The sequence below is a fragment of the Melopsittacus undulatus genome, chromosome 11 (assembly GCF_012275295.1).
Source record: "Melopsittacus undulatus isolate bMelUnd1 chromosome 11, bMelUnd1.mat.Z, whole genome shotgun sequence".
NCBI lineage: Eukaryota > Metazoa > Chordata > Aves > Psittaciformes > Psittaculidae > Melopsittacus > Melopsittacus undulatus.
The window spans coordinates 8,688,092-8,714,273 of NC_047537.1; the positions used below are offsets into that span (position 1 = coordinate 8,688,092).

The following is a 26,182-nucleotide window of genomic DNA, read 5'->3' on the forward strand; positions in this document are numbered from 1 at the left end:
TCCGATGCAGCACCCGAGAATGCCACTGCAAAATCCCTGATCAAGAGCATGAAGCTCCTTCCCCTCTTCACAGCTGCATCCTGCTTCACGCCCCCAGGTCCCCCTTTTTTTGTACTACGAGTGATGAAGGTTTTTTTCCGGATCACATGAGCCAGGATGAAGGGGGAAAATCCTGCCAGGAAAAGAGATGGGCTGCAACTTGAACCTGATCAAGGGGAGATACAGAGCAGTACCCTGAGAGCTATATAAGAATGTGCTCGGCACAAGAGCAAACATTTTTTCAGGTGAAGGACTTGCATGAGTCAACCATGCATGTGAAGGAAGACTCCATTTCAAGGAGGCTTGGAGCCACTAACAGAATGTGTTTGTATTTCATCATTGCTGCCCTTGCTGCGTTACTCATCTTTGCATTAGCCACCATCATGGTCTTAGTCGCTCAGAGGATGGTAAGAAATCTCTTATTTTATTCATCACCCCTTTCTCTTTTTTCCCCCTCACCCATAGTGCTTTCCCAAAATTATCCTATGGCCAGAAAAACAGCCACTGCCTCCTCTCATAAATGCATTCACATGAATTAGGAGAGGGGAAGATGAAACAAAGAGGGGAAGAAAAGAACTTTCAACCTTTCTCCATGGGCAGCATTAATTTCTAGCATGCAGTTCCTCTTCTGTAAATGGAAGTGGAAAACTCAGTCTGAGATGCAAGTCACCCTCTATCCTGCCTAGTTAGGACAAGAAGTGGAGAGAAGATATAGTGCCTCAGTGTTTGCTACCTTTTTTTATATGTGTCTCAGTTCAGTTCTTTGGAGAATGGCCACTTTCTAAGTCTGGTCTGGTTTCTAGAGTCTACATGCATCCCTTTGAAATACTGATGAATTTCAGTAATGGATATAACGAGAAACATCTCTGTGTGTGACACTGTGGATACACCACGCTGTGGTGTGGCAGGACTCTCTTGAACTACCCAGGGCAGTGGCTGTGGGAAAAGTAGCTCCCTTCTGCTCTCTTGTTTTGTCAGTCCCATTCTTGGGTGGGATTTTTAATGCAAAACTAGAGCTATAGCAAGGATGACTGAGGATGTAAGTGAGGAGATCTCACAGGGTCTCAAAACCAGCTGTTCACTCTGCCTACAGACATTTTTTTCCTTCTTAAAATGAAGAGAACGGCTCTCAAGTGCACCTGGGGTTGAGTGAGGTGAGAAGTTACAGCCAGGGAAGGGGCACAGGTGGTTGTGAATATAAAAAGCTCATTTCTAATCTTACCAGGAACATTGCCATGAACTTTACTGGGATGAAATGCCAGGTTAGACAATTTACAGGATTTGAAATCTTACTGCAAATATCTAAGTGCTAAAGTACCATAACTATTCATAGAGTAAAAGCACCAGTGTGGGGCTGCTGGAGGAAGTTGACCACAGAAAACAAAATATGATCTTTCAACTCAGTGTTTTCTCTTACTAAATTAACTCTGTGCAATCTGTGTGCCTCTGTATGCACATTACCCAGAAATGAAACCACGAAGGCCTGACTGATATTTCATTGTTGCACCTGAGAGGAGACATTAACCTGAAATCAGTGTTCTTCCAAAAGAGAAGCAGTTTGGGCACAGTAAAAATGAGACGTGGGGGCTTTCAAGTGACAAATAGTGGGACATTAGGGGAGATCTTTAAAATAACTGGCTGGATAATTACAGAATTGCCAAAGCTTCCCTATATAATGAGACTTTCATTTGTACTTATTATGAAAGTAAGCATTAAATTACCTCTCCATCAGGATAAATACAGTTACATTATAGTTGCCAGAGGAACAATATTACTGAAAGAGTCAAGTTTTTCATTTAGAAGAGTAATAACATTATTGCAGCTGCTTTGGTAATGAGTTTGGCTGAAGGAGAAGCTGAGGTGTGTGAGGAACACAAATAAAATCAAGCATCAATTTTACACTGTGAGAGGAATTTGGCAGTGAAAGCACAACTTGTGCTCTTGCTCTCAGGGAGCTGAAAGACCCCCAGGTTCTGAAGCTGCATAGTCATTCTCCATCTGTGACTAGTTTTAAACTTCCAGACCGTGGAGCAAGTGTTGGTTCTTACTCCAAAGCTACTTTGGCTCATGGTCACAATGTCAGTGTAAGGCTAGGCACAAACTCCTTTGGTAAATACAGTTGTGGCTGGGCTGAGCATCGTGTAGTATTGACTTCAGTAGCTCCATGACATGGAGTCTGGGTGGTTCTTGCACCTGGAGCCCTGTAGACATTGAGTCTTACTGATGTAGTGATTAGAACATCATCAACTGTCTTAATTTTGTTTGTAACTTCGAAAGAGAGGAACAACATTTTGTGTGATCAGCCTCTTGGGAAGATCTGTTTTACACTCCAGATGTTGTCAGCTGCATTATCTGAGTGGTCCTTGACCACAGGGGCCATGGTGGCAACTTCATGCCCTTCCTATTCTGAGCTAGCGACTTTTCCTCTGCTCAAAGAAGTGTTAGGTTAATGGGTCTTAGAGACAATGCAGGACCTTGTGACCCATGCCTCAGGTACCACTGCATTAAGAGAAGGCTTCTGATGGCAAGCAGTTCGTACAGTCTCCTAGCCCCACTGCAGGTACATGCAAGTCACTGCTTGACTTCCTTTTGATGAATTTACACTTGCTTACTTTAAGATGAAGGATGATGCATTAGAAAGGGAAAATCAAACTATGCAGAAACAAGGCAATGGCCTCATCCAGTATCTGGGTACTCTGAATAAAAGGAAATCCAACATGAAAGACCAAAACAAAAAAAACAACCATGATTCCAGAGCTGCTTCCCTGAATCGAACAGCACTGAAAATACGCATTACCACCCTCACAACACACCCCCCCATCTTCCAACACGCCAAGAACTTTCCTTTACGCCTTGTTTACAAGGATAGCACAGCACATTGGTGTCAGACATGGGAAGCGTCACTTTGGGGAAGTAAACTATGTTTCTTGAAACTACATGCAGTGCTTAGATCAGTCAATTTCTTCAGCTTTCACCTGCAGAAATCCTTGGCCATTCACTTGTCTAGATCGTTCACAAGTGACTGTTTTTCCCTGGAATAAGAATAGCTGCTCTATGGTGGTCAGCAGCCTTCATTTGTTTTCTTAACACTGTTATGAGAATCCTAACACATCCACCCTTCTGCCTGCTGCTTTTCACTGCTGCTGGATATAGGTATATATACACATCTACATATAAATATATACACATCTATGTATGTGTAAATATATATACATGTATGTGTATGTACACATCTATGTATGTTTAAATACATACACATATATGCATATACACATCTATGTATTTATACATACACACCTATATATATGTTTGCGTATAGAGAGGGATATATGCAAAATCAGTGAATAATTATGGGACAGGAAGGGCTAGAAAAATGCCATTTTAAGATTCCCATACTTCAGCAAATCTTACACTGTTCTGCAAGGAACAGTGTATCAGACACCTAAGCCACCTACCTCTATGGACAAACTCTTTGTGAATATCCAAAGTCTGTAATCTCGTACAGCCCATCACTGCTCTGGATCTTGTAGACTCCATATTTTAACCTCCAAACTGCATGGGCAAATCTTTTCAGGACCGTTAAGGCACCAGTGTGGTAAACGCCAAGAGCCAGTGCAGTTATTTCTATTTGCTGATGTAGTTTTCAAGGCTCCTGGAGTTAAAAATGTCAAACCCTTTTAGCAGTGGGACTGTCGTAACCAGAAATTGCTCCTACAGCACCTAGCATGATACAACCTATAGCACCTAGTATGGTAACAACGCTATCAGTTATTTATGTCTGCTCAAAGATAACCTTGTCACTCCCTGCCCCACTCGGTGCCTATTGGCCCCCTCTGGCGGGCAACCCGGACAAAAAAGAAAAGGTAAAAAGCCCAGACACCAGCTATTGCCCTGAAAGCAGATTTCCACTCGCTGAACACCACAGGAAAACCACTGAGGCATTTTAGATAAGAAAATGCGTTGTTCCAACGCTTGCTGTCGACTTTGTGTACAGTGACAGTCACCTGCTATATGGAAGGATGCCTTTAATAGGGTTTGTCAGGACTGGAAAAACTGAATTTCACAGAGAGCTCTGTTTCATCGAATCAATGAGGTTGGAAAAGACCTTTAAGACTATCAAGTCAAACTGTTCCCCAGCACTGTCAAGGCCACCACTAACCCATGTCTCTAAATGCCTCATCTCCACGGTGTGTGAACACTTGCAGGGCCGGTGCCTGCAGCCCTGCCCTGGGCAGCCTGTTCCAATGCCTGAGCACCCTCTGGGGCAGGAATTGTTCCTCAGCTCCATCTAAACCTGCCCTGGTGCAGCTTGAGGCCGTTTCCTCTTGTTCCATCCCTTGTTCCTTTTGAAAACATACCAGCCACCTCCTGGCTCCATCCTCCTGTGATGTGATACTTGTTATGAGATCCCCTGTGGGGATGGTGCTCCACTTTCTGGCATTTTCAGTGTCAAGTTTCTACCTTTGCCTCTTGGACAACCACCTGAAGTGCCACCTCCCACCTTTCCCCTCAGCCAGAGATGTGTAATGACAGTTGGAGGCTGAGCAAGAGACACAGGAGATCCTTGAGGCTCTTCAAGTGGCAAAACTTCCTTGGAGGGCAGCAGCCCAAAAAGCTTGTTTCCACAGAGTCGCTGTGTGGACATGCTCTTGGGAGAGCCCTGGACCTTGTTCAACTGACCCCAGGACAGATTTTAGGGGGCTGTGATTTGGAGGTGCGTTTTCTTGGGCTTTTTAGAAGCAGATACATACTCCGGTATGTTAAATGGTTAAACGACTATTCAAGGTTCTAACACAGGACATGTCCCTTTAGCAGCACCAATCTGGCTCAGCCTTGGAAAAGTTATTGTAAAATAAGGCAAAAGAAGAAAGAAATAACTTTCACTGGTATCTGATTATTATTTTCTCTAACAAAGCAAACTCAGACTATGCTACTTGCTGAGAAAAGACTGAGATCCTTCAGCAGCAGCACCCAGCTCACTCCAGAAAGGGTGAAATTCGTTGTCATACATCCTGCCTGAGCTGGCACTATAGAATTGAATTTCTCTGGGCTCCTGCTGCGTGCCACTTTGCATTCCAAAGCACAGCATTACGTGTAATATTTTTGCTGTCAGAAAAGGAAGAAGTAGTGCCAGTAATATTTCAAAGCAATCTGTAAAGCTCTATTTGAATATCTATTCAATTGTCACTAAAATAAATTGTGTTACTATCTGCTATTTCCACCCACTGGGACACTTCCCAGGTAAGAATGCAATACATTAGTTCATTTCTGTTGTCCTGACTCCAAAGTAAGCTGTGAGCCATCAGCCTTGTCCTGCAGGCCACCTCCAAGGGAGGTGCAAGATGAACACCTCATTGATGATAATGGCTCAATCAGTTTACCAAACACTTCTCTGCTGCCTGCTTTCATTTAGCATAATGTACTTGGGGACAGAGCGTCTCCATGCAGAAATGCCTTTAGCTCTCTGCAGAGGGCAGACATGCTCATTGAGAAGCAAGGCTTTCCTTCTCCCTGAGTGCGTGTGAGAGGGACGTCCCAGTGCAAGAGTCCAAGACAGGAGCTGGGATGCTCCTTGGGACCATTTTCAGCAGAGTCTGTTCTCAGTCCCACATTTGATGATATGTGTGTATAGGATCCATAACAGTTTGCAAGGGAGGATGGCATGTAAAGGACTAAAAAGCTTAGAAATGCCTGGTTTTCCAAACTGCAGCTTCAGGTTCCTATTCCTCTAACCCAAAGACCTTCCTGCATGGTTTAGGAAGATAACCTGGAGAATTATTGTCTCTACAAATAACTTTTCCCCCGTTGTACATGGGCGTGGGGAAAGAACATGAACAAATCACGTATTACAGATACCCACATCATGAAGCACCTATGCCATCTGTCTGCAGGACACAGCATTTGGTATTAGACCAAAAAACAATGGTGCTTTGCTGCAAGCAGATGCGGCCTGATACTTTAGCCATGGTTGAAAACATAGCCACATTAAGCCAATGTCTAATTAAAAGTATTCTTAAATATTGAAAGCTAGAACATTAAATACCACAAATACACACAATCTGACTTCTCTCACTTTCCAACCATCTTCCTTCTCCATGTGTTATCCTATTTACACACAGAAATAGTGCTTATGAACCACTACGAAGTTCTCTCCCACCACATACATGGTATGCCTCATTTCTCTAAGGAGATATTAATGTTCTGCTAGATCTGGCACCAGCTTCCCAAATTTCTTCTTCTTGGGCATCTGTTCAGTCACTGAAACAGGCTCCCCAGGAAAGTGCTCACAGCACCAAGCTTTTCAGAGCTCAGGGAACATCTGTACAATGCTTTTAGTCATTTAGCTTAATTTTGGGTAGTCCTGTGAGGAGCAGAAAGTTGGACTCGATGACCCTTCAGGGTCCTTTCCAGCTCCAGATATCATAATATTCTATGATTCCATGCTAAATAAGGTCTGGCCTCATTAGATTGCACAACTAGCCCAGGTAACTGATATCTGATAGGAGGAGCTGGTTTAGGCTAGCCTGAGGAAAAACCTCTCCCTGATACTGAAATCACCATGGGACTGCCTGCATTAGTGAGTGCAGGAATATGACAGTTTCAAGCACTGAGGCACTCTCAGTGTCTTTCCTCAGTATTTTTTCTTCCTGTTGGAAGAATTTCTTTGTTCCCTGAGGGCAGTTGCTGGGTGTTTACAAGCTGTCAGTGACTTCACTTATGTGGTGGTAATACACAAGCAAGCACAGGTTTCAGGGTTGTACATCTGGATGGCAGAGAGGTGTGATGAAGTAGAAGCAAGGCCACAAATGAAGCCTACTATATTTCTCACTTGGAGCTTGTTTCTTGAGATGCTCTCAGGCCATGCTGACTGAGGAAAACTGTCTGTGGCCATTCTGAACATTGGGCTTGCATCCCAGCAAGAAGTGGGAGGGAGGTGAAGCTGGACACCACCATCACTCTCCCACCCTGGGCTCTACATCTTTTACTTTCATCTAACTACTGGCTTCCTGGGGGCAGATATTGACTTTCTAGGGTTACAAGTCCCATTCTGTCCTGCTTACCCGAAGCTTTGCAAGCCACAGAGTGAGGTTTTCAGTTCTTCAAAACCCCACACATATTTCTTACTGCACTGAGAGAGTTGCTGGCTTGTCAGAAATGCAGATTTTCTACATCAGAAAGAAAGGACTGTGATGAGGTATGCCTGAGGGTGATCTTTGGAGGATCATCAGAGAGCTGTTTGCTCCATAGCAATCCTTCATTCAACCTGTGAGGCTCTGTAGGAGCCATAAGCTCTGTGGCAGCTGGCGCTGGCTCACTGCGCCTCAGGCTCTGTATTGTCTTCATGACATGCAATAGAAACTATTACAATCCACTTTTAAAACAAGGTTATACTTGAAGATGGATGTAATTCAGGGAATAACCTTCTTTGCTTCTCTTTCAGGCAGCTGATCCTGCCACAGAGGGCATCGCAAAACCATTCAAGACAGGTAAGACACCTATACAGTACATGTGATCTGTCTCATCTGTAATGCAAATATTGCCCAGCATCCCAAATAAGCCAATTACTCACATCTTAACATTTACGGCCTTGGATAATTTTTTTAATCTGATACTCTTCTGTATCAGGCTTGTTTCATAGCCCACAAGTCTCAAGGTAGTCCCTGCATGTCCTTCCTGAGAACTTCACATCATGCCTGAGCATCACTTTTTTTGTTTTAAAATTCCTGTAACCTGGAGGGGTTTTCTTTTCCCTAGGACATCCTAAGCACATATTGCTTTCTATCAGCCCTTACAACTTTATAAGTCTTAAGATTTTTAGAGGTTTATTTTGTATGCAAAGTTCCTCAGAAATAAAGCTGCTTCTGAACACAGCCCTACTCTAATGCATCCCCAAAGGTGCCTCAAAAGGAGCTTTGTAAACCCAGAGGGCTGCAAGGTATCAGCCTCTCTGCCCATGGTCCCCTGAGATGATGGGAAGTCCCCAGCACTGCAAGGTGGTACGGACCCCGGAGCAGAGCCTCTCTCTTTAAACCAGCATAAACTCAGAAATGTCACCAAAACCGTGCTGGTTTTCATGGCTGTTTCATCACCAGTTAGGAGGAAATAGTGAAAGCTGTGGGTGTGGAATCTAGTCAGTGACAGGTCAGTGTTTTCCAAAGCAAAGCACTGACCAGCGATACTGGTACTCCCAGGGCAGGGAGGAATGATCTCACTAATCCAAAAGCACATTGCAATATACATAGATATATGTGTGTGTGTATAAATGTTGGTATTTTATACCAGGCAAGCTATGACAATTGCTTTTTCTCCTCATCACTAGCGGGCAGATGCCAGGCAGGAGGAATGTGTTTTTTCCAGGCATGTACCAGATGCTGTTTCATTAGCCAGAAACCTTTCTGTCTTCGGGTCAATATCAGTACAGACACCCTCTTGCTCTGAAAGCAGCTGTTAAATCTGAGATGATGCCATTAGTGAGAGACAAAGGAGGGAACGATAGAGAAACCCCACAAGACAGGAAGAGTTGCAGGAACAGTTGAAAGCCGTTCGCAATGTGTATAAGGGCTCTATCAGCCTCCCCCTCACTGCCTATCAGTCTTTACTGTATGGGTCTGGCAGGGTAAAAGAGCACTGAAGAGTGAGGGAATTACAACAGCCTTTTATTTTCCTCTTAAAATGTATTGAGCAGGGCTAATGGGTCAATATATCCCAGCGGGTACTTTACTGAGGTCCCCTCGGCAGGGAGCTCTACCATGTGCTGCCAGGCACTGTTTGCTGTCTTCTAAGCAGGCAGCTGTAGTGACCATTGCAAGGTCCAAACCAGCAGTTGTGGAATAGGAAGAAACAGAAGCGTAAGGAATATTGCAGGGGACTGTGGTGAGGCTGAAGTTGCTGTGGGTTTAGATTTGGATTTGGGTCTGCCTCTCAGGCAGCCTAGATGCTGGTAGTGTGGTTTGGATGTGTTTTCTACCTACCCTGTTCAAACCAGGGCTTCCGAGCCCTGCATTGTAAGAACTGGCAAGCTAGCAAAAGGTTAGCATTGCTAAGTTACCAGCTGGGTGCTCAGCCTTGCTCCAGCCCTGTGTTGGTACTTACTGGTGTGAAATATCTCAGAGATGCTAGTGGCAGATGCAGGACTGTGCCAGTGGGAACAGCCGGGGTTCACTAAGGCAGAGATTGCTTTGTAACACAAAGGGATGATGGTCCGAACACAGTTACATCTTGGAGTTAATTCTGTAATATTAAAGCAGGAAACACACAATGATTTCATTTAGATCCTCAATGAGATTATGTTGTACAAATACTTAAATGCCAGTGGGCACTAAAGCAGATTTAGAGGTTTACATCCCTGACTCATCAGTTAGTCCTCAATGGATGGGTTTGCAGGTATCCCCAAGCATGATGCAGTATCACCTAATTAAATGTCTGTGTGAAAAATGGCACCAGTCTTCTCTGATCCTCTGATCACCTTGTCAGTGAGTACCTGAGCAACAGGGGGAAAAACCGAAATTCATCATGAATTTTGTTTGTGAAATGTTCTTCCTGTGGAAAATATTTCTGTCATCCACATTTGGATGAGAGATGGAACTCATCCACACTCATAAATATCAAATCATACATTAATATGGGTGAGACATGTGTTATTGTTAGGTTCATTTTTTAGAGGGAAATCTAAGTCACAGAGAAATTTATGACCTGACAACATCTGGAGAGGTTCAGCCTTCATCAGCTCCTTGCTGTCTTCTCCATGCCTCATTTCCCTATAAATGTAATCCTGGCCTGATGGCTTTTCTTGGTTTTTTGAGCTGCAAAGACAAAATACCAAAACTTCTTATTTATAAAAGGAAAACCCTGCAGCTACATAGGCACAAGCACACACACTATTTATAGGTATCTCTTTCTGGTGTTATGATCCATTGGCAGTTGGTGGACAGAGCAGGAAAGGAAACCCCATACCCCATTCAGTTTCGATGGGAAATAGGTTCCCAAATAAAACTCTGGCTCTGAGAAATTATTGTAATACAGGTGCTATTCCCATCCTTGCTACCCTGGAGTAAATCAGGCTAAAGCCACTGAAGCAGACAAGCCCTTCCAGATTTGCAGCTCTATCTGAGTGCAGTTTGGCCTTCTGCAACTAAATCTGGTCTCTTCCAGCTTGGAATTGTCCCAGTGCAACACTAATGAAACTGTGGGTTGTTAGCCACAAGTGCCATGATGGTGGGTGCTTCAGAAATAGATACTTCATGTTTAGACTGTAGAGATTTTTGCCTTCTCAGCTTCAGTACACGTATGTGTTTGTATGCATATATGTGGAAATGTATGAGGTTCTGTCTGCTCTGAGGTGAGGGCAGATGAGCTGTTTCTCAGTCTGAAACATCTTGCCAAGCCTGGGCTTGCAAATGCTAGAAAAAGTGCACCGGCAATCTCTGGGGCCAGCATCCAGAGCAGCCTTCAGCTAGGCACATTCCAGGTAGTCATAAAGGAGCTGTTTGCTTTCTTAGTTCATAACGAGATTATCAGTATTGCTACAAGATGCAGAATGTTAGATCTTCCATCTCTACAATACTTAAAATGCAAGTTAGAGATTAATATATAAATGGGGAGATATACAGATACAGCTCATGAAATTAGGTGGCTTTAGGATACGGAAACCTGAATAGTTTTGGCCTTTAACTCTACATGTTTTGCAGTATTAGGTGTGCAGCGATGGGATTGCACTGAGTGCTTCCTAAATCTGGAGGACAGAAAGGTATACTTCTAAAGCTTATGGTTTTGGAAGAAGGTAAACTTGGCAGTGAGTCGAGGCCCATTTCAATGCACAGGATCAGAATGACAGTCCTTGGGCTTTCAAGGACCAAAGGCACTTGGTACATGGGTGACAGCATCACTCAGCTGGCACAGTCCATCAGTGTCAACAAGCAGATGTTCGCAGGACACTGAACTAAAAGGAGAGAGCTTAAGATAGCTACAGACACTTCTTACAGCAGCTGCTGAGACATAGCATTAGGCAAGTTCTGCTAGCTCTAGCGTGCTGACAGAGATGTATGAAATCATCTTGCCTAATTTTACAAGCACTTAAATCAGTGGGGGGTATGGAGGAATTGAAAGTTGTTTGTTGCCAGCCCGTAATTCTTTACTTCATAGAATAAGTTCAGGTTCTTGTCCTGCTTTTGTGCCTGCTCACACTCAGCCTCCAGCTAGTTGTAATAGAGATACTGCAGAGGAATCACATAGTAAGAGATGGCAGCTACTAGAACAAGCTTCAAAAATTGCATTTGAGGGGTTTTCCATGTCAGGGTAGCAAGATTTTGCACTCTGGCATGCCACTTTCAGCTGCTGGTTTCACTGCCCTTTGTCTGTGCTCCCATTATACTCAACTGAAAGCTGGGAAAACTGAGGCAGTGAGGAAATTTCCCTAGGCATCACAGGGCTGGTGGCATCAGGTGCCAGGAGTGCCACATCTCTTTGGACCTGGCTGGCAGCAGCCCTTATGTCCACATGTCCCAAAGACCTTGGGTTGCTCCTGGCTGGACAGGATCCTGTTGTGTTTTGATGTTTCTTGTTTGTCTGCAGGAAAGCTGGAGAGGGGCTTGGGACAAGGGCCTGTAGGGACAGGCCAAGGGGAATGGCTTGAACCTGCCCAAGAGAGGGGAGACTGAGATGAGCTCTTAGGCAGAAGCTGTTCCCTGTGAGGGTGCTGAGGCGCTGGCACAGGGTGCCCAGAGAAGCTGTGGCTGCCCCATCCCTGGCAGTGTTCAAGGCCAGGTTGGACACAGGGGCTTGGAGCAGCTGCTCCAGTGGAAGGGGTCCCTGCCTGTGGCAGGGGTTGGAGCTGGAGGAGCTTTAAGGTCCCTTCAACCCCATGGTTCTATGATGAGACTCCTTCCATTTTGCACTGCAGGTGAGGCTGCAGCTCCTCTGAGTCCCATTTCAAAGTCCCCTTTAGCTCAGTGGGGAAAAGCTGCATTAAGCTCACAGAAATAGTCTGGGCCTTTTCCTCATAGTTGCACCCTCTGGATGCTCATCCTATGGTAAAGGGGTCAGGAAGACAAGAGTGAATGAATTATCTCCCGGTACTTTCTTTAGGGCAAAAGAGTCTAAACGGCTTCCTACTAAGACTCCTTCCTTACTAGCAGGCTTCCTTAAAGCAGCCTGATCTACACTGTCAGGCAACAAAACCAGTGAGGTCTCCTTGGTATTTCATCCTAAATGTGGCTTTACTTTTCCTCATTCTCTTGAGTTTTTTTAGTCATATAATCCTATTCACTTCAGTGGGATTACTTCAGATTTACAATTACTAGTACAAAGCAAATTAGAGGATGTGATTGAATATATGCATCAATCAGGCCTGAAACTGGAGTAATTTCAGTCTCTTCTGGCTGGTGCTGAAATGCTACTTTGCTACTTGGGAAATAAAATAGGAAAATTGTTATTAGCTGCCTTAGCAAAGCGAGAGCCGGAAATGTCGCTATAAAACCATTTTTTCCCATAACTTGCCTTCTCAGAAACACAGCTGATGTCACCAAATAAATGTTTTAAACACACACACACACAAAACCTGCTGACATCAATAAATGTAAGTACAGCTTTGGAAATGCAAAGCACAGCTAACTCAGTGAGGGGTGAGTCTTGAGTGATGCCAAGACTTTCCTGAGACAGCTCATGACTGATGGGGCTCCTGGTGGTACCAGGCTGTTTGTAGAGATTACTGTAATACAGGTGCTATTCTCATCCTTGCTACCCTGGAGTAAATCAGGCTAAAGCCAGTGAAGCAGACAAGCCCTTCCTGATTTGCAGCACTATCTGAGTGCAGTTTGGCTTTCTGCAACTAAATCTGGTCTCTTCCAGCTTGGAATTGTCCCAGTGCAACACTAATGAAACTGTGGGTTGTTAGCCACAAGTGCCATGATGGTGGGTGCTTCAGAAATAGATACTTCATGTTTAGACTGTAGAGATTTTTGCCTTCTCAGCTTCAGTACACGTATATAGAGCACTTTGCTTGCTTCAGGAGACACTGCAAGGCTGCAGCTCCTAAAGGCTGCTTGGGCAGCAGGGGATTTTCTGCCTTATAGGGTGAACTCTCTAAATGTCACCGAGTTTCTGTCAAAATACTCTCCCTTCTTTCAGGACAGTTGTAGTGGGAGCAGGCTCAGGGCGCTGCCTGTGCATGACCAGAGACTGTCGTTACCACCCTAACAGCTTCAGTTGGAAAGAAGGGCCAGAAGGGTTTTCTCCTACCCTATGACATCTCTCCACATCAGTACAACACTACATTGACATGACTAACATCAGGAAAGCAGGCTTTGGTTTTTCTCTGGGGATTTCCAGCACAGCCAAAGGACTTTGATATGTGACTTGCTCAATCTTGGAGCGCAGTGAGAAGCTGTTTCCCTCAGAAGTGTTTGAACTGCTAAAAACCAGAGACAGATTGCAATTCTTTCAAGACATCCCCAGCCCCTTCTCCAACAGTGAGTGCAGAGGGTGCAACTTTACAAATCACCAACAAGGGGAAATTGAGGAGACCAGTTTCTCCCTGATCTATCCCTCCTGACCAAGTGGCTCTTAGAGATCCAGCCATGCAGATAATGCAAGGGTCTGGAGATCTGAATTCTTTTTTTGACCCTTAGTTTAAGGAATCCTATAAAATTCAGATCCTTGTCTCACTGCATTTAGTTGACTCCTTCTTATTCATATAAGGAACATGAAATATATTATCTGATGTCATGGAGTAGCACCAAGATGTACTAGAACTTAGTTTGGTGTATTAACCCATCCTTCAGAGACCCTGAGGACGGGTGCCTCTAATACTGATGTTATAAACTGAGCCACAGTCATTGTATATCATGAGAGAGGGAGCTGCAAGCACAGCCAGGAGATGTAAAGAAGAACCAAAGCAATGAGAAATAACCATTCACCCTGTCTGGTTGCAAACACTGGGATATACACTGCTTTTCTGAGCCTGTATCTTGTCCCTGTATCCATGTGCCTGTGGGCTGCACAGAACAGTGGGAACTGCTCTATACAATCAGAAAATAACAGGAATAATCAGCTCTCCTGCATGCTATTCAAGCTGCTGCTGCTTGTTGCTTTGGAGCTGCTGCCGTGGGGGTTGTCCATAGCACAGTTATAGCAAATACACAAGATGCCAAACGCCGACAGCATTTTACAGTACACAACCAGCAGGAGTGGTCACTTAATCTGTTGTTTCCCTCAGGGAACACCTCCGAAGACTTTTTAAGAATCCTACAGAATGTCCCGACCAAGGGAGCGGCTGCGTACATGAGAGGTCAGTGGGGAGTTCAGTGTTGGCAAGGAGAGGTTGAAGAGGTGGTTGAAGAGCAGGCTGCTTGTTATTCAAACTGGGTTTAGTGGCAAGCAGCTTTTTGACCAAATGGATATTTTTTAAGTAAAAACATTCTTCAGTTCCCTGAAATGTGGGTGTCTTGGGTAAAGCCCCTGTCTGGCCACATAAACTCTGGTTTTTAACTTGATAAGGAAAAATCAATAAGTAGATGCCTTCTGCACACAAACACATGAATACACATCTGTTATTTGCATTCAAGTATTGCAGAAGACCATTTTGACTGCATCTCCCTGGGTTTCCGAAGGGCTGTGTAGGTCCCTAGAACTCTCTAATACCCCATTTCCATGTGTGAACTCCCAGTCGTCTGGCCAGGGCCTTTTTTTGGAGCTTCCTATAGGAAAACCATTGAATAGGTGTCTGTTTATCAGGAAACACACTGCTGCAGGTCACCTAAGGCTGAATTCAGGTCAGTAGAGCTCAGCAGCTCATTTTAAAGTTTGTTTGCTTTCTTTTCTAGTGTCCAATCCAGTAAACAGTTCAAAACTGAGCTTGGTTGAGAAGGGCATTTGTGAAGGCATCCAGTGCAAGAGAGAAGAGCTGGTGATAAAGAAACAAGGCCTCTACTTGATCTATTGCCACTTGAACTTTTATTTCCCCAGCTGTTCAAACAGTCCCACTGACCTCAAGATAGAGCTCCTTGTGAATGACCAAGTCAACAGGCAAACGTTATCTACATGGTGCGCCTCTGAAACGTGCCACAAAAAGACTTTTAAGACCTTGTTCCAGCTCCATTTGACACCCCTGAATGTGAAGGACCGAGTATCAGTAACACTCAATCATCCTAAATTCTTGAATGAAATTTTTCTTCCCAACGAAAATGTTCTTGGGGTCTTGAGGTACAGTGATGAAATGTGAGCAGCTCTCTTGACTTCTCACTGCTGCCCAGATTGATCTTTCCCTGAACAACAGTAGTCTGCTTTTATTAGGCAACACCTTTAGGAACTTTGTGAGTATCCCAGAACAAACCCTAAAACACTGCAAAACCCACACCTGACAGATTCTTCTGGTGTGTTTTGGGGTTGGATTGCTGTTGGACTACCCAGCATATAACCCATGATACCTGCCAATGGTTCCTCAAAACAACACTGTGTAAACTCAGATTAAAACATAACCAAATTATGGGAAGAATATTGAGACTTGTTGGCTAATGGACCATTGGCAAGGTGCCTGTGCTCATGAGATGGGGGAATCTTTTTAACTGAATTTGATAGAGTGGTATTTTGACATGGATTTACCAAAAAACTATCTATCAAAGTCTGTAATCTGGATTTTCTTTACAACAACAGTGCAGCAGTAACTCTGGAGTAGGTTTATGAATAGAATGTATGAAAGCAAAGAGAATGATATTATTGACTTTCAAGCTAAAACTCTAGAACAGGACACAGAAGATAGGGGATTTACAGGATATTTCTGTGCTGCATCCTGCTATGGACTTTGTGCAATTTACTTCTAAGTGTCTTCCTTTTCTCTATTTATCCATCTTTTCTATTTAAATATTAAGCTCTTTGGGGCAGAGACTTTGTTTATGCGCAATGCTCCTGGGGTTGCTAGACCTTTCCATAACAAATACTAAAACAGTAATCTAGTTGCAGATCTAGCCACATAGCCAAGCTCATTACTGTATGTTTTCCTTGAATCCTGTCCTGCCTGTTTGACAGAACCCTGCATGACACCAGGCCACACTGGTGTGGAAATACACCTCTAATGCTTTCACCTTCTGAAAAGCCAAGATTTACATCTGAGGTCCAGACTTTCCCAGAAACAATTTCAGGCCTGGCCCTCAGCCAGGAGCTGTGGAGTTTGCGCAGTCCAGAAGACAGATATTATCTGAGCTTCTTTAGCTTAGTGGAATCCTTAGATAATGAAAGATTAAAGAGTAATCTCAGGTTCTCTTAGTCTATGAATTGTAGTAACACAGGAATGTATTTGAGATTTAATTTTTACAGTGTGAAGATAGGACCAAAAAGTGACAAAAGCTGGTACCAGTGTACTCTTTTCTCTTTCCCCTTCATCCCTGAGACCCTACTGAGGTCTATTTTTACAGTATTCAAGTTTTTACACTTGTATTCCTGTATCTTCTTTCCTTTACATGTCTAGAGCTCAGTGGGCTGTTCACATCAAAACATTTAGTCACAGATTTAGTTTCTAGCTTCAGAAATGCATTGTCTTCTTATTCAAGCTTAGTTGATGTTGTCAACTGAGGTAGCTTAGTTTGCATGAACACACTCAAAAATACTCCTAATAGTAGCAATCTGTTAATTGTGCTATGTCACCAGAAACTGATGGTACAGAGTGGTGAGGTTTCATCCCATTCTCCAGGCAACTTCAAAGTCTCTGAATAGGGTTTTTAACCTCTGTCTGCCTTCACCTCGATGCACACAATGGGTGTCCAAAGAAGTTTAAGCGAGCTCAGCAGCCAGGAATCATAGCTCCTGAATACAGAAAAGGCAGCTAATGAATGAAGATACACATTTACTCACATGTAATGACCCACTCCCTATTCCTAACAGCTTTGAATTGAAAAAGAAAGACCATTCTTAAAAAAAAAAATAAAATCAGTGCTCTGCACAGGATGATTTTATTCTATTATTTTACCACATGGAGAAAATCCTAACAAAGCAATGCTAAGCTTCTCAGCCCCAGGCTTTTTAATACCACAGGATAAAGCAATCTGGCCTCTGCTCTTTGTCTCTGAGAAATAAGAATAAATTATAGCCATAAAGAGAACCCATTAATAGTGTGCAATTTTGCCATCAGTTAGACCATGCTAAATATCTTCCAGCGAAACAAGACCCTGAACCAGCAGCAGCCTCCATGCTTCCTGGCAGACTCCAAGACACTTCACTCTTTCATCCTTTTGCCTTCTCTTATTTCCTAGTGTTTTGAAGCAGGGAGGTTGTGAATGCTCCATCCCTGGCAGTGTTCAAGGCCAGGTTGGACGACGCTTTGAGTGACATGGTTTAGTGTGAGGTGTCCCTGCCCATAGCAGGGGGGTTGGAACTGGATGATCTTAAAGTCCTTTCCAACCCGAATTATTCTATGTTTCTATGATTTTGGACAAAATTCCTGTACTACAAAGAAGTCCAGGCTATCCCTTCACATAGTGTGGTCTTTTCAGCAACATCAGCAGCAGTTCACTTTGGGGAACAAATCATTTCCACGGTCTTATCTTCACCGTATGCAGCTGATGAGCTTTTCTATAGGAGGGTCCTCACTCTTCTGAGGAGCACCTCAGCCCTAAAAACCCTGCTCTGGTTTCCCAGCACACAGCTCAGCCCATGAGAGAGGGGGCACTACTGAAAGTCCTGAAGTCATGGAGAAACTCTGAAAACCCCTCCCCTTGCCCTCAGATGTGGCAAACGTGTGGCTTTCTGTGCGTATGTTCTATTGTTAACTTGACCAGAAACAGGAAGCATCAGCAATCTCACAAGCAAGTCTTTTCTGTTGAGATTTCTTGGCCCATTGCAGACACCAAAAAAGCTGCATTGTTAAACTATTTTCTGCTTGGCTAATGAGTATCTGTAGGTGTTAATGTATGCTGTTATTTGTATATTGGTGGGTAGGAAAGAATGCGTGATGTTGGGTTAATTCTGGCTGTTGTTAATTGCTAGAGAATATTTTCCATAGGGCCCTAAATAGAAGATGAGTCAATGCACACTTCCAGACAAGCTCACCCGGGGGCAGCAAATCAAAATCAGATCAAGTTTAGTTTACATGACAGAGTCGGATCCAAAATTCACCCAAACTGTGAAGACTTTGAAACTGGGATTGCAGTTAAAATTCACAAGGCTTGGTGACAACTTCCATGAAACTAGTCTGACCCTAAACTCCTCAAAGCTCAGATCTGAAAACCAGTCACAGCTTATCTGACACAGATTCATTATTTAGGCTGTGCAACTGCCTGCTGAGGGACTCCGGAGTTTTGCATTCACTTCAAGTCTGGTTTAGTTTCATTTCACTCTCCTCAGCACAGGAAATATCATAGTCACTGAGAGAGAAATCCTTCACTGTGCCATGGGCTAACCAGGGGCTCTGTGCTACCTAAAAATGCACAGCAGTCCTATTTTAAAGATCCCACTCAGATCAATAGTCTATCAGCCTTCTTCTGCAAGACAACTGACTCAGCAGCCCTCTAATGCACTCAGATTCCTTTGGAGAACAATCAGCATTCTGCAAAAACTTTGCCACTCGCTCATGCTCTTAAATTACTATTATTATTCTTTGTGATGTAATAACATTCCAAAGATACAAAACTTACAAGCAGCTATATTTTTCCTGAAGTGAAAGTAAGAAAGAGACTCCACAGCTCAACCAACCAACCACAAAGTGAAATAAATAAGAAGCCTTCACTTTTTGGAAGCTCTAGCTGGCCCTTACTCTCGGGTCTTTAAAGACTGGAAATGATACAACTTGTGTTTGGTGTGAATGGCAAGGAAGAAATTCAAAGCAAATGCAGCTTCTGTCAGAGGAATAACTGCAAATATGCAAAATCCCACAAGCAACGCTTGTGATACCAGGAGTTGTTTTCAGTGACCTCAAAATGTCATCCAGCCTCTGCTTTTTATGCTTATAATAGGTTCAATTTCAAGAGGGTATTATAGATTGTGAGGATAAAGGGAAATATGTTTTGGAAGACAGCATTCTGCAGCCAGCCCCCCAACCCAGGGGCTCAGCTGAAGCAGTTTAAATTCCATTTCCCTTTTCAGTACTGATCCCAGGAGCTTGAAGATTTGGGATGAAGGAGGGTAGAGACCAAAGGGATTCAGGTGCTCCCAAGGAGAATGGAGGTGGTGAGCTCCCAGAGCCCAACATTTGCATCAGGGCTGCATGCAACGGCCACAATCAACGTCCCCTTTGGGCTGCAAATTGCTCACTGCAGACAGCAGCCACCCTCCTCTGTTGTAAGAAGAAGCTGTTGTACACCATGGGTGAAGTCATCAGTTCTTCCTGAGATGCTGTATTCCACAGTATTGCACACACCATTTCCCTTCAACCATGTTGACAGAGTCTAAATTTAGTATCCCTATTTCACTCTATAGCCTGTGTGACGCAAGAGCTTCCAGGAGGTGAGTCAGAGAACCACAGATAGCTGTCTAGATAAAACACAGCCAACTGCTGAGTCTTTACACAGACCTGTCCTTGTAGTCCTCAGCTTTCATTCAGTTAACACAAAACCCCAGAACAGTTGGAGTTGGATGGGACCTCCTCAGATCCTGTAGTCCAGCTCCCTTGCTAAAGCAGGTTCACCCAGAGTACGTTGCACAGATCATGTCCAGGTGGGTTTTGAATACTTCCACAACCTCTCTGGGCAGCCTGAGATGCTCTAGTATCCTGATCATCTCTGTGGCCCTCCACTGGACTTTCTCCTTGTCTCTCTTGTACTGAGGAGCCCAGAGACAGACACTGCTCCAGATGTGGCCTCACCAGGGCAGAGTAGAGGGCAAGGATTGAACAAGACAGGACCCAGTACTGACCCCAGAGGAACACTGGACTCCAACTAGACCCTACACCACTGATCACAACCCTCTGAGTTCTGCCAGTTCTCAATCCACATTGCTGTCCACTCATCTAACTCACACTTCTGAGCTTACGTCCATGAGGATGGTATGGGAGACAGTGTCAAAAGCCTTGCTGAAGTCAAGGCAGACAATATCCCCTGCTCTCTGTCGTCTAGGCAGTCAGTCACTCCATCATCAGATTGGTCAAGCAAAGATGATGAATTAAAGACAAATAAAAGATCATTTAATCTGTGGATTGATAATTTATGCACTCTTTCTGCTAATAATTTATGAGCCCTTTCTCCAGCAAGATTTGTAAGGCAGAACACAAATGGCAAGTAAAAAACTCATAAATTTATGGATGCAAAAGAGTAAGATTTGTTTGCATAGGTTATTTTTGTTCCCAATAGAATCTATTACTTTGCTTGGACATGTCCAGACCTAATAGAGGGAAGGCAAGATTTTGGAATCAGGCACCAATTTGGTACTTTGGGTTTGAAGTGACTGTTTTCTCACCTAAAACTGTTTAAATATTTGACAATTTAATTCCTTCAGCTTACGTATTTTTAATTTCCTTGGGTTTCTACCATTCTGCTTCTTCGTCTCCTTGCGTCTATTTTTCAGTCTCTATTTCTGCATAAACATGGATAAGAAAAAGCAACTGAATTGTAAAGTAAAGGAGGGAAAAGGATTGAAACCAAAGCAACATGAAGAATTGGAAAAAACCCTGAACCTCTTTTACAGTTAAACGAGCTCTACAGAAACTCTAACTCAAAAGGTGTTAGTGATGATTGGCATATGCAACAACCTGAAAATAGGTATTTCTACAGCTGATGCTTTAGAGGAAGAATAAGTTTAATGCTTAAAAATAAGAATTTTATGCATTTTCTTAATACTTTCTATGAATGTAATTCCAGGGGCTTCAAGCAAGCTCCTGAAGCTTGAAAGTGGTAGAAGAACTGAACTTTTGCCTCTGGCAAGCAGAATTGTGTGCAGTATAGCAGAACCTTTATATTTAAAGGGTATTTTTTCATGTATAAACCTGACTGTGTTGTGAAGCTATTCACTGGGGGCTTTAGCAATAGAAAATGAAAGGTTAAATTAATTATGTCATGTAAAATGAAATGGTTCTGTGTTAATTATTGCAATGTAAATATGGGGGGCATCAGTTTTCCTCAATAAACACATCTGATTCATAACACAGTGGGGAATGTGTCTTGTATTACCTTCAGAACACCACAGAGAATATCTCCAGGTACGTGTGGACAGAACTGATAACGCAGCCTCAAGAATTCCAAACCTATTCCTTATGGGTGAGTTCACCTGGTGCTGGACCACAGCAGCCCTTTCAACTGTGTGCTCAAGGCAGAGGTCTGCAGACAGCATTCATCCTTCTCCAGCAACAGGGAACCCTATAGCAGCTCTAGCAACACAAATGCATGGGTCTAGTTGACCTTTTACTGACTGAGGTCTTCAGGTTAGAGAAGTGGTTATGAAATTTGGCTGGGTTTTAATTTTTTCTCAGATGAGAATGAAATGTCTGTACAGACATTTAGGAATTTCAACATTTTAGTTAAATGCTAATTCAAGTTTTGGAATCCAGTCCTGTAATGTGCTCAGTACTTTTGCTCTGACTCAGAGGAACACTTCAGGGTAGACTTCACTTCAACAGGTATTTAATTGCAACCAAGAGGCTCTAAAAACACATGGCCACTTCAATACTTGAGTGTAAGCAGGAGCAGTCACAATGCATGAGTTTAGGTGTCTCAGTAATTCTGGGTCATGGCATTATAGGAACGTAATGTACGTTTGTGTAGTGTCAATATTTTTAACAAGTCACTTGAGCTTTTCCGCTTTTCCTTAGACTTTGATTCTTCATTACCTCACAGATTAGGGGCTTTTGAAGCTTCAGATAACTTCAATTAAACTTAAAGGTTGTAAAAGGCAATAAGCAACAAGGACTTCAGTGCGCGTTTTGTTTAGATATTGCATAAAGTCACTTAAAGCATAATAGGAATTGAAAGGCCAAAGATCAAAAAAATGATTAAGCTGACATTTTTCCCCTCAAATTTTAAATAATACAAATAAAGGAAACTATAGTAGTTATAAGTTTGCATAAGAAAGTGCGACAGATATGACTCATTTTACAAGTTTTCCTCTGTTATGGTATATGCAGATAAGACAAAGTCACTTCCTTATTGTGAAAGATAAAGAAATTAGAAAATAGCTTTATAAATAATCCACCCTATGAGGTACATGCCACGTACAATTCTGAAGGTCATTTTTTTCTTTCTTTACTGAAGCCTGAGGTTTACCAGCAGTAGGACTCTAATGAAGTAAAATGATGATTTATTGTAGCAGATTCACTAGGATGTTATTAATTGTCAAGGATTTTCATTAGCAGCACTGCCAGCTAGAAGTCTGATCCTTTTGAAAGGGTGAAGTAAAGCCAGTTTATGTATTGTAGAGGAGAGCAAAACTGATTCAAAACCAAGAGCCACTATCCTGATATCCACAGTGGCCAGCATGGCTATGCCAGATAAAAGGGCAATATCTGTCCCTACAGAATCACAGGTTAGGGTTGGTAAAGGACCTTAAGATGATCCAGCTCCAACCCCGTGTCATGGGAAGGGATGCCTCACACTAGATCATGTTGCCCAAGGCCCTGTCCAACCTGGCCTTGAACACTGCCAGGGATGGGGCAGCCACAGCTTCTCTGGGCACCCTGTGCCAGCGCCTCAGCACCCTCACAGGGAAGAGCTTCTTTCATATACCCAACCTGAACTTTGCCCTGTTACAGTTTGAACCCATCACCCCTTTTTTATCACTGTAGTCCCTGATGAAGAGTCCCTCTCTGGCATCCTTGTAAGTCCCCTTCAGATACTGGAAGGCTGCTATGAGGTCCATATTATGCACCATCCCATCCCACCAGGAACTTCTGGAGATCACCCAGACCTCTGACATGGGATTTTTCATTTATTCTTAACATGCTGTTTGTATATGAGCACCCCATTGTTCTTAATGATCACATTAAAATCTTGTAACTCACAAATCTGCTTCAAGTGAAATAACCACAGACTGATTATTCAGAAATATGAGGGGAAAATAAATCAGGGGCTTTTAATTTATGCCCTTTACAGCAGGGTAAACATTATTGACTGGTTTTTCTTAATATGTTCCGAAAATAGAAATGACTTACACATCCCATCAGTTGAGGTGTCATAGTTAATTTTGTTCAATCTACAGTCCATTTCACATGTTTTATCTCCAGTTGCTATCAGAGCCATCCACAAAAATGAAGTGGGTAAATATGGGGATGTGTAACTAAACTGAACACAGAGGAAACTAAAGAATGAAAGAGAAGACAGTGTAGCTAGATGGGAATAAAACCACAAGTTTTACGCTCCCCTACTGAATCTGTAAGCTCATTCAGGAAATCTGCTTTTATACATCTTAAAAGCTTTCATAGAAACTATCTGGTTTTACCATACAAGCCAAACCCTATCGAATGGACATAATGAATGCATTGAACAACAGTAACAGCAACACATAATCCAAGAAATTAAACTCAAATCCATGCCTGTCCATTAACAAAAATTCTAGCTTCTATCAGCAAGGACGATTTTGCCTTAATGGCTTTTAGGAATTCATATGCTACAGTTGATTTTTCCTCCAAGATTCTAAATATTCTGAGCCTCCTCAGATTGAATATGGATCCCTATTTGATGTGGACCTGTATCACTGAATACATAAATTCATATCATTTAGGATCTTATTGTTTTTAGGAAAGGAGAACTCTGTTTCTCAACTCTACATCAGCATTTGCCCACCAGAGAATCAAAATTAATAGATTATGTTAAAGGCAAAGGGAGTACCACATCAAAGAAACTGAAGTACATGCCTTTTTCTCCCTTTTTTGGCCAAAGCTTGCAGGGCCCAGCTCCACAAGGAAAACCAATGTCCCAGAAAGTACAAGGCATACTTCTTTTACCAAACCCATATTTTTCCTCTCTTTTTTTTTCTCTGTGAAATACCAGTCTCACTGAAACATCTATCAGCAGAAGTTGCTAAAACCACAATGGAATTTCTGGTCAAAACCACAGAAAGACCAAGATACTCTCACAAAATATCCAGGGGATCTGGCTCTTCCCAGAGGCAGGAGGACATCACAGCAAAGCCTTACACCAGGTCCCTCTGATGGAGGAGTGCCCAGCAAAGAGCCCCTATCCCCAGCGCTATGCGCTCCATTACCACCACCACCACGTATTTCTGTTAGTTAATACATGAAATTGATTGTGGTTCATAATATCCTGTTGTGGTATCCCCTGGCTGCAGAGTATATGGTTCCTTGCTAATGACAAATTATGTCTGAAAATCCCCAAAGCATTAAACAAAGAGCTAAGTACTGAAGAACAAATCTGGAAGCCACTGTTCAGGATGGCCTAATACAACTCTGCTGGAAGGGTTGGTGATGCAAAAAGTACTAATTTCACCCAACGCAACCAGAATGCCTTACCCCTGTATCAAAGGTCTAGTAAACGGGTTTCAGCTATTTGGTTTGGGATTTTGAAAATAATGGGAGAAGATCTCCATAGCACCCTGGAGAACTGCAAATACTCGCAACACACTGGAGCAATCTTCAATCCAGATTCAGCATTTAGAGTCTACACTTGCTGAGTCTTCTGGAAAATACATCACTCTGTAAGTCTTCAAAGAAAGCAGTATCCATCCCTTACGGATTTTGAGTATCGTCCCCTTGGAAGAGCAGCTGGAACAGCACTGAGAGTACCCACCCTCATTCAAATGTTTATTTTCCAGCTATGCTTCAGTGTCTTTTTGACAACAGGCTCTTACTGCTCTCTTAAAAGCAAAGAAATCCTTGGAAAATATGGGCTAGGCCTTTTCTTTGCTATTTTCTTTCACCATACAGAAAGGCAGAAAGTACGAGGTACTGTCCAGCACTTCCTCTTTCCATGTCCTCTGGTACATTTCTCTCATATGCTGATTTGCTTTGCGCAACCTTCCTCTCCAGCTTCTTATGTCATGTAACTGAGAGGCATCCTGTCTCTATAATGTAGATAGACAGAAACCCCTTGTGCAGAATGGCACTGAGACACAGCTATCTGCTTCCTATTAGGAGAAACTCTTCTGGGAGCTGAGGAAGGAAATAGTTTTGCAAATTGAAAGGAATAATCTTTTCACTTGCCAGAGCTCAGGATGGAATCTGGCTGGGGTTTTCCAAGAAGTCCAAAAAAGTGAATGTACAGCTTGCTTAGAAATTCATTGACATTTGAATAGGAATGTGTTAAAAACATCACATTCCTGTTTGTTCCCAGCACTGCCAATGACTCAGCATAGCTGTGCCTACACTGACCTGAGGGCAGGGTTTGTTTTGGGCTTGGTAATGGCATTGGGCAATTGCAGTGTTGGATGCTGGTAGTACAACACTGTGGAAGGGTCAGGGTATGACAAATCCCACACCCCGCACGAGGCTGGGGCCATCCCAGGAAGGATTCTGGGACCAGTGATGCTGTTACAAGGCAGGAAGTGTGGCTGTCCAGGCTCAGCTGTAGGCTGATGTTTTCCTGGCCCATGTTAATGCTCACTTTTCCTTCCCACCCCTTAGCAAATCTCACACTGTATGCTGTTGCTTGTATCTGGGTTTGTCCATGCACTGACAGCAAAGGACAACAAAGCTAGACTCAGGATCTAAGTGTAATCCACCTTCAGCTTGTAAATGCATTCCCTGCAATCTTGCTAATCAAAGGCAACCATTTTAGGCTGTCTCCATTTTCACAAGCACTCCTGCTTGAGGTGTGTCCTTGCCCTCACCATCCTCCAAAAGCACTGCACAAAATGAACTGCCATCTATGAGAACATTTGCCTATATCCTATCTGGCATTTATGTTTCCTGATCCACAATAAATTGTACCTAACGCTGCTTTAGTTCTGCATCATCAGATAGATGCTCCACAATCACAGCCATGATGTTAACAGAGGAATGCATAACAATGACAGATGAATTTGTAGAAGACACAGAAGGCTTTAAAAGGCAAGTTTCCACTATTGCATATGTATGAACCACCCCCATGGGACACAGCCCCAGGGACTGAAGTGGTATAAGGCGGTTCCCACAGTACCATTGATCAGGATCCAAATACTATAGCACAAAAGCAGAACCAGTTCAGAATGGCAGCTTAAACTTTAAAGAGTCTGGAAAAATTTTAAACATCACATATCAGATTATGCTCTTCAACCACAAATAAAGAGATGTCTTAAAAGG

At 43.1% G+C, this 26,182-nt stretch overlaps 1 protein-coding gene across 1 annotated transcript; it reads left to right on the forward strand.

Moving 5' to 3' along the window:
• Positions 1 to 251: 251 nt before the first annotated feature.
• Positions 252 to 15,256, forward strand: TNFSF8 (TNF superfamily member 8). Its single transcript, XM_005145620.2, has 4 exons — positions 252 to 446; positions 7,481 to 7,526; positions 14,252 to 14,323; positions 14,859 to 15,256. The coding sequence occupies exons 1-4, from the start codon at positions 252 to 254 to the stop codon at positions 15,254 to 15,256; spliced, it is 711 nt and encodes a 236-aa protein (XP_005145677.2).
• The last annotated feature ends 10,926 nt before the right edge of the window (positions 15,257 to 26,182 follow it).